At 44.2% G+C, this 17,645-nt stretch overlaps 1 protein-coding gene across 1 annotated transcript in view; it reads left to right on the top strand.

The window, feature by feature from the left end:
• The first annotated feature begins 1,023 nt into the window (after positions 1 to 1,023).
• reps2 (RALBP1 associated Eps domain containing 2) overlaps positions 1,024 to 17,645 on the top strand; it is a 25,774-nt gene continuing 9,152 nt past the window's right edge. Inside the window, exons 1-15 of the mRNA XM_015975581.3 lie at positions 1,024 to 1,446; positions 6,222 to 6,348; positions 6,947 to 7,116; positions 9,357 to 9,465; positions 9,624 to 9,721; positions 9,797 to 9,938; positions 10,013 to 10,076; positions 11,024 to 11,192; positions 11,270 to 11,323; positions 11,490 to 11,568; positions 11,787 to 11,861; positions 12,188 to 12,236; positions 12,357 to 12,493; positions 12,693 to 12,754; positions 12,858 to 12,947. Coding sequence (XP_015831067.3) covers positions 1,267 to 1,446; positions 6,222 to 6,348; positions 6,947 to 7,116; positions 9,357 to 9,465; positions 9,624 to 9,721; positions 9,797 to 9,938; positions 10,013 to 10,076; positions 11,024 to 11,192; positions 11,270 to 11,323; positions 11,490 to 11,568; positions 11,787 to 11,861; positions 12,188 to 12,236; positions 12,357 to 12,493; positions 12,693 to 12,754; positions 12,858 to 12,947 — 1,605 coding nt within the window. The 5' untranslated portion in view covers positions 1,024 to 1,266. The remainder of the gene's footprint in view (positions 1,447 to 6,221; positions 6,349 to 6,946; positions 7,117 to 9,356; positions 9,466 to 9,623; positions 9,722 to 9,796; positions 9,939 to 10,012; positions 10,077 to 11,023; positions 11,193 to 11,269; positions 11,324 to 11,489; positions 11,569 to 11,786; positions 11,862 to 12,187; positions 12,237 to 12,356; positions 12,494 to 12,692; positions 12,755 to 12,857; positions 12,948 to 17,645) is intronic.

Below are 17,645 nucleotides of genomic sequence, written 5' to 3'. Positions count from 1 at the left end.
ATGAAAGGTTCTCAGAAATATTGGGACAGCAGTGGCTCAGGAGAGAGAGGTTGTCCAGTAATTGGAAGATTGCAGGTTCGATCCTGGCTTTGACCACAGAATTCTACTGTTGTGCCATTGGGCAAGACACTTAACCCGCCTTGCCTGCTAGTGGTGGTCAGCGGGGCCGGTGGTGCCAGTCTGCAGCCTGGCCTCTGTCAGTGTGCTCCAGAGCAGCTGTGACTACTTTGTGTCTTATCCCCACCAGTGGGTGAATGACTGAATGTGTTGTAAAGTGCCTTGGGGGGTTGTAGAACCCCAAGAAGGCAAACACAGGCCACTTACCATATTAGACATATGATCTTTTTGCTCTGCTTTTATTTTGGTAAACTACTTCCATTCAGCAGCTGTCTGAATTAGAATGTTAACTTAATATTTGGAATAAACCCTCAAATACATATTTAGGTTTTAGCATTTGAGCAACAAAAAAGCTGGTTCTTATGAGCACATGGCATTATATTAAATACATAATCACACATGCATTCTGGCCAGCTGAACTAAATGATCAGATGCTTTAGTCTGGCCAATTGTCTTTGAATTATAAATACTTTTTGCATTTGATGAATGGGTTGTTTATTATATTAATCAGTTATCATCAACTCCCCTGTGTGGTTGTTTGAAGCAAGGAGGATGTAAGATTAGACATAATTCTCTTAATACCAGTGGGGCAAACTATGATCAACATACATCTAAAACGCAGTTCCTCCACCCCCTGCAAACAGATCTCAATCTGAAATTTACCATCTAAATCTTAGGAATTGACCTCATTTTTGTAGATTTGCTTTCAAACATTTTAGATTGACAAGCTTCACCTTCTGTTCTAAACGTATAGATAATAATGGGAACTGGCTGTTAATGCAGATTTTATCAAGTGTTAAATTTAGCTGAAATTCTGCAACGATACAACAGTTTCTTTATAAAATGTGGACATTTGCTCTGCAGTGGTAAACAGGGTCTTGTTTTGTCTTATTCTGCGCTCTGGCGCCGCCATCAGGCGGGTAGCGGTAGCGCTACAATCGGCCACAATAGGCGGTGGGAGTGGACACGCCGGAGCCGAGCGGGCGGCGTGTCTCCACGGGATCCACTCCTGCAGGAGGTGAGGTGATAGCGCTCTCCGAACCCCCCCTCTCCTCTCCTCCGGTGTGAAACAGGAGCCGGGAGCAGGATGTATTGATCGGTTTGGCTGCGGCGCTTCTCCAGCGGGTCCTCTATGCGTCAGCCCTGGGAATGGATCAGGAATCCGCTGCGGCGTCTGGGGGCAGTTTAATCTCCCTGAACGAACACGAGCAGAGGTATTACTCAGGTCTCCATGCTCGGTGCCAGGCTGACACTCCCGGGAAACTGTCGTCCAGCAAAGTGGCAGAGCTGTTTAAGGCTTCCCAGCAACCTCCTGAATCCCTGCACAAAGTGAGTGCGTGTGTGTGCGTGTGCGTGTGCGTGTGTGTGTGTGTGTGTGTGTGTGTGTGTGTGTGTGTGTGTGTGTGTGTGTGTGTGTGTGTGTGTGTGTGTGTGTGTTGCGCCCCACAGACCTGTAGGGGGACACATGGGCAGGGTCTCACAGATTAATCACTGAGAAGCGGTTTGATGTCTTTGCCTTTCCTTCACCTGTCTGTCTGTCTGTCGGTCTGTCTGTCTGTCTGTCTGTCTGTCTGTGTCTGTCTGTCTGTGTCTGTCTGTCTGTGTCTGTCTGTCTGTCGGTCTGCTTGTGTCTGTCTCTCATACTGGGAGTCAGTCTGAACAACGCTGTGAGTTTGGATGGATGTGTCCTCACCATCAGCTGCTCCTTCCCTCACAGACCAATTACACTCTCCAGTAGGAGCAGCAAGGTCAGGCCTTTACAGTTTGTGCTGTAGTGCAAAGAAATAGTTCCTGGTGTCATCAGCTGTCAATAAGACCTCAAAGGTTCTTGGGGATAAAGATCACATCTGCTGGGTTAGCTATGTGCTTGGCCTATTTTCAAAATCATTACTGAGCCACCGCTGTAAAAGAGATTAAAAATGAAAAACAATAAACACAAAACCAGTCATGTGTACACGGCTTCTTTTGTTCTGGAATGGTGGCTCAAATATGGTTTTAACTGGGAAAATATAAACTTTCTACAAATCAGTCAACTCCATAGATTCATATTTAGTTTTGTTGTTGTCCCTCACTCCTGACTTCTGTTGTCTTATCACCTGAAGCTGGTTCTGTTGTGTAAATCATCTGAAGTGTGTTTCTGAATAGCCGTTGTTTAGATACAGTTCAGTTGTTTAGATACAGTTCAGTTGTTTAGATACAGTTCAGTTGTTTAGATACAGTTCAGTTGTTTAGATACAGTTCAGTTGTTTAGATACAGTTCAGTTGTGTAGATGCAGTTCAGTTGTTTAGATACAGTTCAGTTGTTTAGATACAGTTTAGTTGTTTAGATACAGTTCAGTTGTGTAGATACAGTTCAGTTGTGTAGATACAGTTTAGTTGTTTAGATACAGTTCAGTTGTTTAGATGCAGTTCAGTTGTTTAGATACAGTTCAGTTGTGTAGATACAGTTCAGTTGTTTAGATACAGTCCAGTTGTTTAGATACAGTTCAGTTGTTTAGATACAGTTCAGTTGTTTAGATACAGTTCAGTTGTGTAGATACAGTTTAGTTGTTTAGATACAGTTCAGTTGTTTAGATGCAGTTCAGTTGTTTAGATACAGTTCAGTTGTTTAGATACAGTTCAGTTGTTTAGATGCAGTTCAGTTGTTTAGATGCAGTTCAGTTGTTTAGATACAGTTCAGTTGTTTAGATACAGTTCAGTTGTTTAGATACAGTTCAGTTGTTTAGATACAGTTCAGTTGTTTAGATACAGTTCAGTTGTGTAGATACAGTTTAGTTGTTTAGATACAGTTCAGTTGTTTAGATACAGTTCAGTTGTTTAGATACAGTTCAGTTGTTTAGATACAGTTCAGTTGTGTAGATACAGTTCAGTTGTGTAGATGCAGTTCAGTTGTGTAGATACAGTTCAGTTGTTTAGATGCAGTTCAGTTGTTTAGATACAGTTCAGTTGTGTAGATACAGTTCAGTTGTATAGATACAGTTCAGTTGTTTAGATACAGTTCAGTTGTTTAGATACAGTTCAGTTGTTTAGATACAGTTCAGTTGTGTAGATACAGTTCAGTTGTTTAGATACAGTTCAGTGTGTGTCTCAGTAAATACAGGCACTAAAGTGGTTTTTGGCCTGTTTGGTATGGGTGACGATGAGCTCATTTTCATGATCATTAGTCAGCAAATTTTAATGGAAACATATATTTTTGGGTAAGTGGGACCGTTTGCTTTTCTTTGCCAGATACGGATACAGATCAAGGCCGTGTTTCCTCACCACACAACCACCAAGTCATTTTGCTGACCCATCACAGGAACAAAAACATATTTTTCCAGCTCAGATGAACAACACAGCATGCTGCTGCAGTTTCACGCTACCCTCTGTCCCGAAGGGGCAGGCTCTCCTATTGTGCATCTGTGTGGGTGTCAGGAAGTTTGGCACTGAGCTGCGCTTCCTTCCTGCCCGGCCTGGATTGCCGCCACTACACGGGGCTGATTGACATGGAGCCCTCTCGGGCCCGCTGCAGGATGTCTGCAGGATCACTCCTTCTGCTGGGGCTTTCTTCTCTGTCGTCATGTCACAGTGTCACAGAACATTTGCACCTGGCTGCCCGCTAAGCTGAATGTCGTGTTATGGTTTGGGATTCTTGTGTATTGCTGTAAATAGTCGCTGATAACTGTCAAAGCAAAGAGTGTTTTCCAGTATGAGCCATATGCATAATTCATAGTTGGCTCCACCAACCAGACCAGTGAGGAAGGACCTCTGTGTTTGCAGCTGATAAGCAGAGAAGTGTGACACTTCCTGACACGCAGCCTGTGGGCCTGGCTGCTCCTGGTTTAGATCATTTTAATATTTTCCCCTCTAACGAACAAACTAAGCTTGTGTTTGAGTTGGATCGCTGGAGACCGTGTTTGTGCTCAGGTGTGTTCACCTATGAGGCGTTAGCAGAGGAAGCTGCCAGACTGGTTTGACTGGACCAGGAGTGATCTGGATCTGTTGTCACATCAAGGTGTAAAGGTGTTTTTGTTTGGCACCAGCGGTGGAAAAATCAACCTGAAATCCCTAACTTGCACCAAAATGAAACATGCTCCTACATTATTTATGTTGTCTGATTGGGCTTGGTCGAAATAGGGGCTGGCTTTTATCCTAGGCCAAGAAAACACAGGTAAACCCTAACCCCCGCTCATCCAGGAAACAAGTGTGAGTCCACCAGGACATTGTGAAGTAAATTTATAGACATGCCAAACCTGCTTTATTACTTTTTCTAAGAAAAACACTTAAAAATGTCCAGAATATGGCAGAAGGGTCTGTTTGTTTATAGCATTGAGTTTTAGATTAGCCGTAAAGGAACAGAAATCAGCAGTAGTGGGACAAAGTACAAGTATCTGCCAAATGAATAAACATGAACATGAAGAAGAGATGTTTCCAACCGATCAGTACAAAACTGCAGTTTAGCTGCTTTCATTTGGTTACAGCTCATTTGCCTGTAAAGGTAAACAAGAGGTAAAGTGCTGACTCTGAGTCACGTTCAGAATAATGTTCTCATACCCACAAACCCCAACAGGGATGATGCTATAGCATGTTAACGTTAAACCCCTCAGTCTGGTTCGCAGCGGTATGAGGACGATGCAGAGGGATGACGGTGGCTCGGGTTAGGACTGTACCCTGTAATCGCTGGGCTGTGGTGGGAACCAGACTGTGTCTGTGTCGGTCATGTCCTTGGGTGAGACACCACCCTGCTTACCTGCTGATGGTGGTCCGAGGGACCGGTGGCACCTCTGTGTGCACCAGGGCTGCTGTCTCAACCATGTTTTTCCCCACCAGGGTCTGAATGATTGCAATTTAACACGTTGACTCGCTTACATCAAAAAGCAGTACACAGATGTGCAATATTATTTTGTTATTATTATTATTATTATTATTATCTCCCTTAACGCAGCAGGAGCCACGTACTGGATTAGCCCCTCAGCCTCATTAGAAAACATGAATTTACATGAGCCATGTCACTTGTTTTATAAACACACACCAGGAAGTGTTTACAAGAGTTCACACCTGTGCAAGAGTTATGCTAAAGTCATTCATGTAATACCTGGTGTTATTGGGCTTTCGTGATGATCTGGAGACAGCTTGTTGGGGATGAAAGTCGGTGCAGAAAGTGATGCGCTGAGCTAGCTTCCTCAGAGCTAATTAGGGATGTCAGAAAATATAGATACACTGAAATATCACAATACTCTGTGTTGTCACACTGAATAGATATTTAAAAGCAGTGTATCGAGGTTTTATTTAGAATTTACAGGAATTACGGTATTTGCGATTCTAACACTGACTGCTAGGTGGCAGCAGTTTTTACAGCCTTCCTTCAGACACAATGACATCACAGGATAACACTGGATGTGTCGGTGTTCCAGTTAAAGTTATCGTCTGGCTTTTAGTGTCTCATTATATCGTATCGTTTCCCCGGTACTCCAAAATGTATGTCAGCGGGGACCTAAGTTGTTATTGTTGACTAAAGTTACTTCCTCATACTAGAATACTTGAGTGGATTACCATTTTAAATCCAGTTTAAAACAGACGTGTGTGTGTGTGTGTGTGTGTGTGTGTGTGTGTGTGTGTGTGTGTGTGTGTGTGTGTGTGTGTGTGTGTGTGTGTGTGTGTGTGTGTGTGTGTGTGTGTGTGTGTGTGTGTGTGTGTGTGTGTGTGTTATAAATCGTTCCTCAACAGAAGAGAGGACTAGATGTTTAAGTGTTCGATCCATACAAGGTGTAAACATTTTCTAACTCTTACTTTTATATTATGTTCCTACAGTTTTTATTTGTAGAGGCACGTTGTTTCAGCTGAGTGTTTATGAAAGTTTTTTCAGTGTTGAGTCCTGTATGACCCTAATCTCTTCAGCTCCCCTCAAAGCAGTTATTGTCTCTCATCAAAAGAGTGCAGGATGAACTGCAGCTTATTCCTCACAAACGCTTTCCTCTGCCTTTGTTCTGGAAGCAAAGCTCATATTTTTGTACCGCCTATTATTTGATCAAGTTCTGAAAACTGTTTTGCCCATCTTGTTTGGATCTTTGACTCCTGGTGAATCTCACTTTATAATCCTGGTCTGTCACTTGTGTCCATCCCAGGTGACCGAGGTCTGTGGAGCAAAGCATCTGGGTTACTTTGGTACTCCCCAGTTCTACATCGCCCTGAAGCTGCTAGCAGCCGCCCAGTCAGGTCTGCCCATCCGCCTGGAGAGCGTAAGCACCACCAGTAAGTGTGCTGCTGTGAGCCAAGGCGTCTTACAGCAGCAAAAAGGGATCAGGGGCTTGTTTTAGCAAGGAGGATTTGTTCTAATCTGGATGCAAAGGGAGTTGTGTAGAAACCACTAAGTGGGATTGCTCTTATTAAAAGAGGGCACCATCAGTCCCACCCCCATCAGAGACTGTTGATGGTTTGTTTCTTCAGAGCTCAAAGGGTTATGGGTCATGGTGTTCAGAGGTTTCTATCCACTGTGAGGCCAGGTTGAGAATAATCGAGGTGCCGTGTAAGTTTGAGTTAGGGTCCGTGTGCGTCGTTCTGAAGGCATAACAAAATAAGCAGTATGTAACAAGATGATTTTCTATTTAATTCCATTGTTTTTGGGACAATTTTGGGACCAAAATCAAACTTGAAATGTAAATTAGAGTAGACCCTAGGTGTAAAATGACTGCAGTTTCCCATGGACAGTTTTACTTTTTATTTATTTCTGTAACTGATCAGATAAATCTGCTTTCAGTGGCATAAAGGAGGCTGTTGCCAGTGTACCAGACATAGTGTCAGTTCAAATAAAGGAGTAGTAGCCTATAATAATAAAAATGTGTTATTTTAGATCTACCTCTGCCCAGATTTGCTGGGCTTAAGCATGAGCCAGATGTGCGACACCCAGCAGCTCCTCCTGGCCCAGATGCACAGGGGGCTCAGTGCGGGTCTGCTCCCGTCTCCTGGACTCCTGCTGACAGGAGCACCTTCAGGCCCCTGGAGACCAGTGCAGACAAAAAGGTGAACCTTGTAAATTAACCTAATATGCACTGTTGATCGGCGTTCATGGTTGCTATTAGGGATGAGTGAATACACCACTATCTGTATCTGTACTCGGAATGGGCGTGGCATAACCCGGAAGTGGGCGTGGTTTAACCGGAAGTGGGTGTGGTTTACATCAATATATTATTTTAAGTCTGAAATTGATAAGGAATGATCAGAAGTTGATATGTGTATTGTTTATTTGAAAACTATTTACAGATCAGCCTCAGAATAGAGATTAAATATTTTTGATCACAATAGCAAATGATTACAGAACAAGTGTTTCAGTAAAATCAGAACATTAATATTTAAGTGCATGGATTAATACATCTGAACTCATGCAGTAGGAACTAGGAAATATGAAATGCTAGAACCAGACACAACTTTATGTATATTTTTTTATTTTAATTTGATTAAACTGATTTTTTTCTTAACGTTCTTGGCATTTTGCCACACAAAGTTAAACAAAACAATGTTGATTAAGGTGTGTGTGTGTGTGAGTGTGAGTGTGAGTGTGTGTGTGAGTGTGAGTGTGTGTGTGAGTGTGAGTGTGAGAGAGAGAGAGAGAGAGAGAGAGAGAGAGAGAGAGAGAGAGAGAGAGAGAGAGAGAGAGAGAGAGAGAGAGAGAGAGAGAGAGAGAGAGAGAGAGAGAGAGAGAGAGAGAGAGAGAGAGAGAGAGAGAGAGAGAGAGAGAGAGAGAGAGAGAGAGAGAGAGAGAGAGAGAGAGAGAGAGAGAGAGAGAGAGAGAGAGAGAGAGAGAGAGAGAGAGAGAGAGAGAGAGAGAGAGAGAGAGAGAGAGAGAGAGAGAGAGAGTTAAAAAAATAAAAGACCGGAGCGGAAGTAGTGAGTGACGCAGCACGTCAGCTCTGACTTGTCAAATGCACCAGGTAAGCTACGAAAAAAGTAACTTTAAATATTCAACTGAAAAAGAGGCGAGCTGAAGAAAACCTGAAGAAACGTGAGCAACAGTGAAACCATCACAGCGAGATCCGTTACTGTCTGTGTGTGTGTGTGTGTGTGTGTGTGTGTGTGTGTGTGTGTGTGTGTGTGTGTGTGGATGAGCCGGACGGACTGCGCACCCGGCCGGCTAGAGAGTTTTGTGTGTACGGAGGGGCGGGCGCTCTATGAGACTGGCCAATCACAGAGCGTGAAGACAGTCAGTTACCCAATGAGGATTTTCCTTCAGCACGATTACAGATATTTACCAGGTTTACTCGTGTCATGCTCGTATTCGTCAAAACGCTTTATCCGTAACGGGTACTGGTCTGACTCGAGTATCCGGCTCATCCCTAGTTGCTATAGCAACCTGTGACATACTCGTTACTTGTTCACCTCATCAAATCAAAATTTTACCTAATGCCAAGTACTTCATTGGCTGAAAACTGGGAAAACATCATAAATACAGCTGTTTTGAGACAGCATTGTTATTATTATTATTATTATTGTTATTATTATTATAAATAATGCTTCTTGATTCATTTTTATGCCTAAATATTTCATCTGGGTGGTTGTTTAGGGATAAAAGATGGTATAAAGTAATGGTTCATCCATTTTCAATCGAGCTAATATAATGAGCCAACTTACCATACATGGTACCCATGTTGGCCAATTCTTTTATCTTAAAGAATAAAAATCAAGATTGTCATTTTTTTTCCATTTTCAGATCCAGAGTTTTATTGTAGTTTTTTTAATACCTTCTTTTATTTTTCACTCAGCTTATTTTGGTAGAAATGTTTTTAAAAATTTCTGCATGACCCTTTGAGCGCACCAACGGGCGATATGTATGCGTGTACGTAATCACGTGCTGCTGATAAAGTGGCGGCAGGGCAAGCGTCTGTATGCATCTCTGTGAAGGTTTGAAGACTGGAACATCATACGACTGCAGTACAACGCTTTAGTCGTGGCTGAGCTCCAACTAGCTGTTAGCTCACCAGTCCTACTGAATTTGAACTCTATTTCTCCGAGTAGAGGCTATTCACAAAGAGTATTATGCGTGCGTGTGTGTGTGTGTGTGTCTTAAACTGGTGTTTTACCCTTTTCTGCAACCATCAGATTATTAAATCCTTTACACAGAAACGATGACAAATCTTTTTAAAGACCTAAATCGTCTCTCTCTCCTGATGTTGCTGCAAACATACATATTTTGGCACATTAGCCGAGTACGGATGCTAAATGCGGACAAGCGTTTATGTGAAACATTTTGTGGTTTCTGACTGAAGGAGCCGTGGTCCCCACCTCGTTCCCCATGTAGCTCGCCACCTCGGTCTCCTCTCGCCTACCACAGCTACCCATATGCCAAGCAGAGAAACGGCGTTGAGGCTCAGATCAGTAAGAACATTTTCTGTTACTTCATTCCAGTCGTGTTCATTCAGTCTTAAACTTGTCTTTTCACCATTTCTGACCCATAAATGTCTGGATCCCTGAGATTTATCTGTACATGCTAGTTTCAGGCTGCTCCTGTAACAAAGTTTTTCTTCTCGTTTCAGCTCCTGAAAGTAAACGTAGTTCCCGACCGATGGTTCCGCTGGAGCAGCACTCCTCTCCCTGCCACTATGGTGTCAAACCCACCATGGAGCATCTTCAGGTGCAGCCCGCTTCCCTCTAGCAGCTGCTTCCTAACATTTTATTTTCTAAAGTCTCTCTTCACTCATGTTTTCAGGCATTCTCAGCAGAGAGGCCCAGTCAGCCGGGGACAGTGGACTACTCTGATGATGACGCCTGGAGGATCACAGGAGAACAGCTGGAGTATTACACGAATCAATTCAAAAGCCTCCAGCCTGACATGGGAGCCCGGATCCTGGGTACGGACTCCCTGGCACCTGTTTATGACTCAGAATCAAAATCAGACCATTCCATCACTGTTTGCTGTTTCCAGGAGCTGTAGCAAAGAACTTTTTCACTAAATCCAAGCTGCCGATACCAGAGCTCTCCCACATTTGGTAAGTCTTGACTCACCTGATCCCTGACGTCCCTGTTTACTGATCACCTCTTGCTATTTTTGTCTGGAGTAAAAATCGCCTCAATCTAAACAGAAGAGTTAAATTCACCCCTCCGAGTTTTCATGACGTTAAACTTGACCTATTAAACCTAACCCTTCTTGAACCCGGCTGTAAACATGCTTATTTCTGCTGTGAAGTGGGCATTTTTAACTCATTCACTGCCAATCGGAACGAGCCCCCGAGTCGAGAGAACGAACATCTCAGCTCTGAAGCCGATCTTCATCCGCATACGTCACACGTCACATGATCAAGAAGCAGAAAATCCATGTGTTAGGAGATCGTTTTGGGCCACTGCTGTAAAAAAAAAGTGAGGCGTGGACCGGAAAAGCTTCTGCCGATCACAATTCAACAACGGATTATGAAAGAACGGATAACGCTCGAAACACGCAGATTCTTCCTGATGTAAGAGGTGAGTCTCCGCTTTGTTTTGGCTGTTTTGGCGTCGACATCATCGTAGCGCGCAACGTTCTGTTACTCTTAAAAAAACAGTAAAAACGGCGAGAAACGCTGGCAGTGAATGAGTTCATCTGAGTCAATGGGAACTTGCTCCTTTCTGGATCCAGTCCCTAGTGGAGGAGGAGGGAACTGCAGTTTTGGTCACTTCCTGGTTGGCTTTACTTTTTGCAGGTGGCGTTGTCCCCCTGGTTATGATACACAGAAGCCACTCATTCACCACTTTATTCTGTACATTTTACTAGCAGCGGCTCAACCCATTTAAACATTCACAGCCTCCAAAGATTGTGCTCTTTTTTTCAGGGGGGTGGGGGGGGGCACTGTTTATTTTCTCTGAATTTGTACTTTTTTTTTTTACAAGAGATTTTTTTTATTCCAACCTCAAATGTTGCTGGTTTTATCATCTTTTTCATGCCTTCCTTTTTTATTTGAAGGGAACTGAGTGACGTGGACAGAGATGGAGCACTCACCTTCACGGAGTTCTGCATAGCCTTTCACTTGATCGTGGCCCGCAAGAATGGTTACGCCCTCCCAGAGAGCCTCCCTGCAACCCTGCAGCCTGGGTTCATGCAGCATGAAGAGGAAATACCTGACACCCCTGAAGTGAGCAGTAAACATGCAACAGCATTTGTTTTCCAAGTTGGACCCAGCTAAGACTTTTAAACTGTTGTTGTTGACAGAGTTCGGAGCCTTTGATTGTCTTTGAGGATGCAGAACCACGGTCTTATCAGATGGTGAGATGGTGTATTTGATGTTCTGCCTGTAGAGGGCACTAACACACTAAACAGGAGTTAAAACTGCAGCATGGGGACTCAAAAAGAAACTTTTGCTTCCTGAAATATTCAGCACACCTAAACTTGACATTAGTCCCTGCAGCCGTTGACGTGTGCTTTTATTTAGGGTCAACGCATCACAGTGAGGCTGCAGCCAAGCTTGAGCTCAAACAAGCAAGAACTGGATGAAGAACCGCTTAAAGAAGGTAATCGGTACAGCACTCAGCAGAGAGAGGGTTGTAGAAGATGCTTGGGAGTTTAAAGTCAGATGGGATCATTTGAAATATCCAAAACAGCACCAACCAACACCTCCCATCTCACGTCCATTACTTAGGCAGGATAAAATAATAGATTAAAGCTAATTCATAATTTATGCACCGCATTGATAACAAATTGTGTGTGCATGACTGATGTCTGTCTGCAGAGGCAAGTGTGAAGAGCCTGACCTCATCTCAAGAGAAACCGCGTCTACGTCAGGGAGCTTTTCCTGATCGACCAGGTGATGATGAAACTGGTTTCAGCGCGTGTAAACCTGAGAGTTCTCTCTGCTCCTGTGTTAGATGTTTCAGATGCAGCCAGGACCAGCGCTCTGGGAGGACTTCCTTTTATTTTTGTTTGGCTTTCTTGGATTTCAGCTTTGAGAAAGAGGCATCTTAAAGATATAATGGCCTTTAAAGTATTTAGTGTGTTAACAAAAATATCGTCAATAAAAACAAAGTCAGTCCGACTGTCTGAGCTCCTAACTAGAGGGAGGTGGCTGTTTGTCATTAGCCTCTCAAACAAAACTGAAAGCTTCACATGTGCTGGTTCGCTTCTTTCCCACAGAGCCACCTCAGGACTTAGACCCACAGATGAAGACAAAAACCAGACCGAGGTGAGGATGGACTCAGTTTTAGCAGAAACATTATTATTATTATCTAGTTCACTTATTATCTAGTTCACCCCACTAACTGGTTCCTTAGTAGTTCTGTTGCTGATGATTCCTCTCCTCCAGGTCCTACTCTAGCACTTCTATTGAAGATGCTATGAAGAAGGTGGAGGAGCCTCCCACCCCACCTCCACGCCCTCAGAAAACCCACTCCAGGGCCTCCTCGCTGGACCTCAACAAGCTCCTCCAGCAGGGGGCGCCAGGTATAACACGGAAAGCTCTTCCAAAGCACGCAAGTGTGTTGTGTGTTTATTGTTTAGTGTGAACGAGGAGAGGCTCGCAGGAGAGCAAACCAGGGAAAGGTTGGTTTACTTATCTTTTAGAGAGTGAGACTCTAGCTCTGAAGGCAAACTGAGACATAACATCTTTAGAGAGAAAATAATTACGTTTCTTGGATTTCAGGGGTAAAAGGTGGATGGCTGCTGCATCCTCCAGCCCTCCCTCCCAGACCATCAGCCTCACAAGTAAGTCTCGGTTTTAATCTGGTCTTAAACCTGAGATCTACCTATGCAAGTGTGTGAACGTGAAAAAGAAACCGGTAGATCAGAGCTGCTCATCTCTTCTCAGGTTCCTCATTTTCTCACCGTTTCGGAGAAAACTCCCCAGAATAAAGTGCAGCAGCCAAACTTTGCTGACTTCAGTCACTTCAGAGAAGAGGTGAGAGAAAACCTGATGCCCCACCTTGTCGACTCTCTTCTTCAAGCTTCTCAAGCTGCAGCAATACATTTTAATAAGTCTCAACGTTGGGTTGGTAAAATCCTGTGTTTGTGTTTTCTGTCTGAGCTGAATCTGCGCGGGTGAGTTTGTCAGATACAGAATTATCTAGAAATAGAAGATTAAAGCTGCTTCTTCAAGATAAAGTTTGCAGGAATCTCTTTCAGAACTGCTTGAGCTGTTTGCTCTCGGTGGACAGGTCTCAGCTGCTACGCTTAGCAAGTGTAAAACGGAGTTGTAGCTCATTTTTGTGTCCGCTAAAGACAGCTGGCCACGGCCACCATATTGAACTGGACTGACTAAAGTAGTTAATTAAACGGCCTGTATTTGATAGAGCGCCTTCTAGAGTCCTGGAACCCCCCAAGGCGCTTTACAACACAATCAGTCATTCACCCACTCACACACACATTTACACTCTGGTGGTGATGAGCTACACTGTAGCCACAGCTGCCCTGGGGCGCACTGAAAGAGGCGAGGCTGCCGAGCACAGGCGCCACCGGTCCCTCTGACCACCACCAGCAGGCAAGGTGGGTTAAGTGTCTTGCCCAAGGACACAACAACCATTGTGTCAGGAGAAAGGTCACTCTATCCAGTCCTTTGTCTCCTGTCTTAACGAGGTGAAGTCTTGGCTAATGGCCAACGTTCTACATCTGAATGAGGGAAAGACAGAGCTCATTGTTTTTCACCCCAACAGCAGGAATGTGGATCGTTATGCTGATCTTGGCCCTCTTTCTCCATACTCAAAACCAGTTGTGACCAGTTTGGGGGTGAAACTTGATGCAGGACTTAAATTTGATGCTCACATCAACTCTGTGATCCGGTCCAGTTTCTTTCACCTGAGACGCCTTGCTAAAATCTATGCTGTCGAGAGCCCACCTGGAGCGGGCCTTTGTTATTTCTAGGCTTGACTACTGCAACTCTCTCTATGCAGGGTTGTGTCAGTCAACACTGCGTCGCCTACAGGTTGTGCAGAACAGCGCAGCCAGGTTCCTGACTGGGACCAGGAAACGGGACCACATCAGTCCGGTTCTGGCCTCCCTGCACTGGCTTCCGATTTGCTATCGTTCACACGTCAGACTCCTCGTCTTTGTTTATCATTTCTTCCAGGGTGGTGCTCCCCCCTATCTGGCCACTCTCCTGAACAGACATTCCCCATCACGCGCTCTGCACTCCTCTGACCAAGGCCTGCTCGCTGTCCCTCGGTCTAGGTGTCGTACCCGTGGGGACCGGGCTTTCTCGGTCCTAGCACCAACACTCTGGAACCAGTTGCCACCCTCAGTTAGGCTGTCCCCCTCTCTGCCAGTCTTCAAGAATCACCTAAAAACCCACCTCCTCCGCTTGGCGTTCCCTGAACATGTTTGAGTCAGGCCCTCTTGTATGTTGGTTTAATTCCCTTTATCTTGTTTTACCCGTTTGTCTTCTACTTGAATGTTTTTACCTTTTTTTCTCATGTACCGTGTTCAGCTCTTTGGGCTAAAGCTTTTGATTGATTGATTGATTGATTGATTGATTGATTGATTGATTGATGATTGATTGAATGTTAGACTGAGCGGGGCTTGAACCTGCAACCTTCCGATTACGGGGTGGGCACTTAACTCCTGTCCCACCATCGCCCATTAATTACATTCATTTATCTGAGTTTCATAAAATCTTTGGTGGTTGATGGATATTTTTATAATACACACACACACACACACACACACACACACACACACACACACACACACACACACACACACACACACACACACACACACACACACACACACACACGTCTAGCACATAATGAAGAGGAATTGTTTTAATAAAAATATCCATGTTTCTAAAAGCCAGCTATGACGAGGTCGTCCTCCTAACACCACGTTCCTGATGACAGCTGCTTTATCTTTATTCAGTCGGAAGAAGCAAACTTCCTTTTTCGTTCACACTGCCGTGTGTAATGACCATTAATACTTCCCCTTCTGCAGCATATTTTAGGAATTAGCTCTGAAGATCATATCAGGAAATATGTCAGTGACTTGATGCGATTTGCTGGGTTCCTTATATAGGAAACATGATTTCTGATTGGCTTAATGACCTGAACTGGAATGTTTATTATGTGAAGGTCCTTGAGATGACTCTTGTCGTGATTTGGCGCTTTATAAATAAACTTGAATTGAAAATATCCTCATCTGATTATTGTGTTAGACTCCGGTCGGAGGGGCTTCATACCAGCTCACTGCGGGGTTTGTTTAAGAACCCTGCAGGTACAGAACCGGTATGTTCTCCAGCCTTCCTAATAGGAAATTACATCCGATCATTTATATCAGGACCTTCTCCCCATTTTGATTACATATAAACCCTTTTTACTTTTTTAAGCAAGAAGCCTTGTGTGTCCCTGAATATTTTGTCTCACTTTGCATATTTTATTTTTTATTTGTCATCATGTCACTGACGCTTTGAGACTTAATGTCTCCTGAACTTCTGGCTTTTTCTGCAGTTAATTTAGCTTTTTCCAGTTTTTAAAAACCAAAGAAAAAGAGAAAAGCTTCTTCTCCTGAAGTTATGGAACACAAAAATCAAATCGCCGTGAGAACAGCTACCATAACTTGGTCTAATCACTGGTAGCCGGGGACAGATTTACCCTCTAGGTTCTTGGTGAGCAGAACCCTTAAATTCTGTTTTTCATCATGTCTCTGTTTGGGCTCTAGGGGTCGTCTCTGAGCACAGCTGTCTCCGGTTAGAGGAGTGTTCCTCCACACCGTTGTGCCTCTGATGCTGAACTAAATCAGAGCCAGCAGATGATCCTGCAGATGGATGAAGTGTGTTTAAGTTTCACTTAGTAAGATCATCTGTAACCAACCCAAACCCCGCCCATTGTTCATTATATTAACTACGTTTTATTTCTTCTTCATCTCATGTTTTCTGCAGCTTTATCATTCTTTTAGTTCCCTTCATTTAATTTTGAAACGTGTCACTTCTCTGTCAGTTTTTCTTCTTTATTTCACTTGACTTAGTTTTCTACGTTTAATTTCCCTTGTTTTAATTGATTTGATGCTATTTTGTTGTTTTTTACTGAGCCTGCTTCTTGACCTTGGGTCAAAATAAGACCAAAGGTCATCATTATTTGCGGTACACGTGCACAACCCTAATAATATCCTGTTAACATCATTCTATCAGTAACCCGAAAGAGCCTGCTGTCGCTAGGCGGAAACCTTGTGTCTCGGAAGCCTGGAGCTTTTCATCCATTCGTGTTTTGTCGCTTATCTGAAACCGGGTCACCAAGGGTAACAGCTTCAGCAGAGACCCCCCACCTTCTCCTCCTGCTCATCCAGAGGGACCCCCAGGTGTTCCCAGGTCAGCTGTGTGATAGAACCTCTCCAGTGACTCGTGGGTCTGCCCCAGCTGTGCAGACGGCTTTAGCTGGCTCTGGAGTCGCAGCAGTTTAACTCTCATCTCCTCCCAAACAGTCAAGCTCCACAAAAGCTGGTCCAAAACCTTCCTGTTCAGGTGAGGAACTCATCTGAACCACTTCTGCCTCAGTAGTCTTGGGGAGCTGGTGTCTGTCTCCAGTGGGCGGGCGGGGGACACCCTGGACAGGATGCTTTCCCTGCCTTCAGCCCATGAATGCACCAAATATTAAAAAAATAAATTCATTAAAAACATTTTCATGCATTTTTTCTTCGCTCTTGGAGTTTTGTGTCAGCAGGTCTGAAGCTGTACAAGAGTCAGAAATCGGTATCGGCCCATAACCCTTTCTTCTCACTCAGTGGGTGAGGTCTTTGCTGATCTTTTAGGGGACCCCCACCCCCCTTACTTTATTTTTTTGCGTTTATTCAAGCCTCTAAACAAACTGCAGCCAGGTCAGTGTCGCGCCACTGCAGAAGGAACATCAGGCAGAGAACTAGATCTGCTGCAATGTCTCTTCCTTTTCTAAATGTTTCAGAAAGTCATTCATCAGAGAATGAGCGACAATGATGGAATGTCGTCAGAGATCCCAGCGTTTGGGTTGCTGGAGCGAAACCGCTGTCCTGACCACACAAACCGCCTCCAGGGGCTGGTGGGGTTTGTTACAGCCTACCACGATACCTTTTAAATCTTTCCATGCTGCGGTTTTGTTTCTCATCCAGCGGTGCAGCGAACACGAGAACCCTTTATCTGTGAGCTGGTTGCACTCTCAGCTTAATGCGTTTTGGGCTTTCCTGGGCACAGTTAACATCAGGAGCCTGTTTAGGCCATCGGGACCTTTTAACTGCCACCTTAATGGAGACGGCTGCTCCATAAAATTAGTTTTCAATTTGAGCACGACCAGCATTGGAAGCAGTGTTGAGCGGACCTTTTCTCTGCACTGTTAACCCCTCAGCTAAATGAAAGCAGACGGTGATGCATTAAACATCTTGTCTGGAGGAGAAAAATGGCTGAAATGCAATGAGTAGCTGTAGTAAAAGTAAGTTCATCCATCACTGCTGCCCTTGAACAGGTGAGAAGCTGTGTCTGGAGAGCACTACATCACGGTCCCTGTAGGGGAGGTTCTGATTTATCCTCAGCCAGGGTGGGTCCACTCCATCCTGCCTGTTTATAGCTGCTCATTTCAGCCCGTCGTGACATCAGCACTACTCTCCAAGGAAGAAATCCAATAGCTCTTTGGAATAATCAGTTTCA

This window comes from Nothobranchius furzeri, chromosome 16 (genome assembly GCF_043380555.1).
Source record: "Nothobranchius furzeri strain GRZ-AD chromosome 16, NfurGRZ-RIMD1, whole genome shotgun sequence".
NCBI classification, from domain to species: Eukaryota; Metazoa; Chordata; class Actinopteri; order Cyprinodontiformes; family Nothobranchiidae; genus Nothobranchius; species Nothobranchius furzeri.
This window is presented reverse-complemented; position numbering and strand designations above follow the sequence as displayed.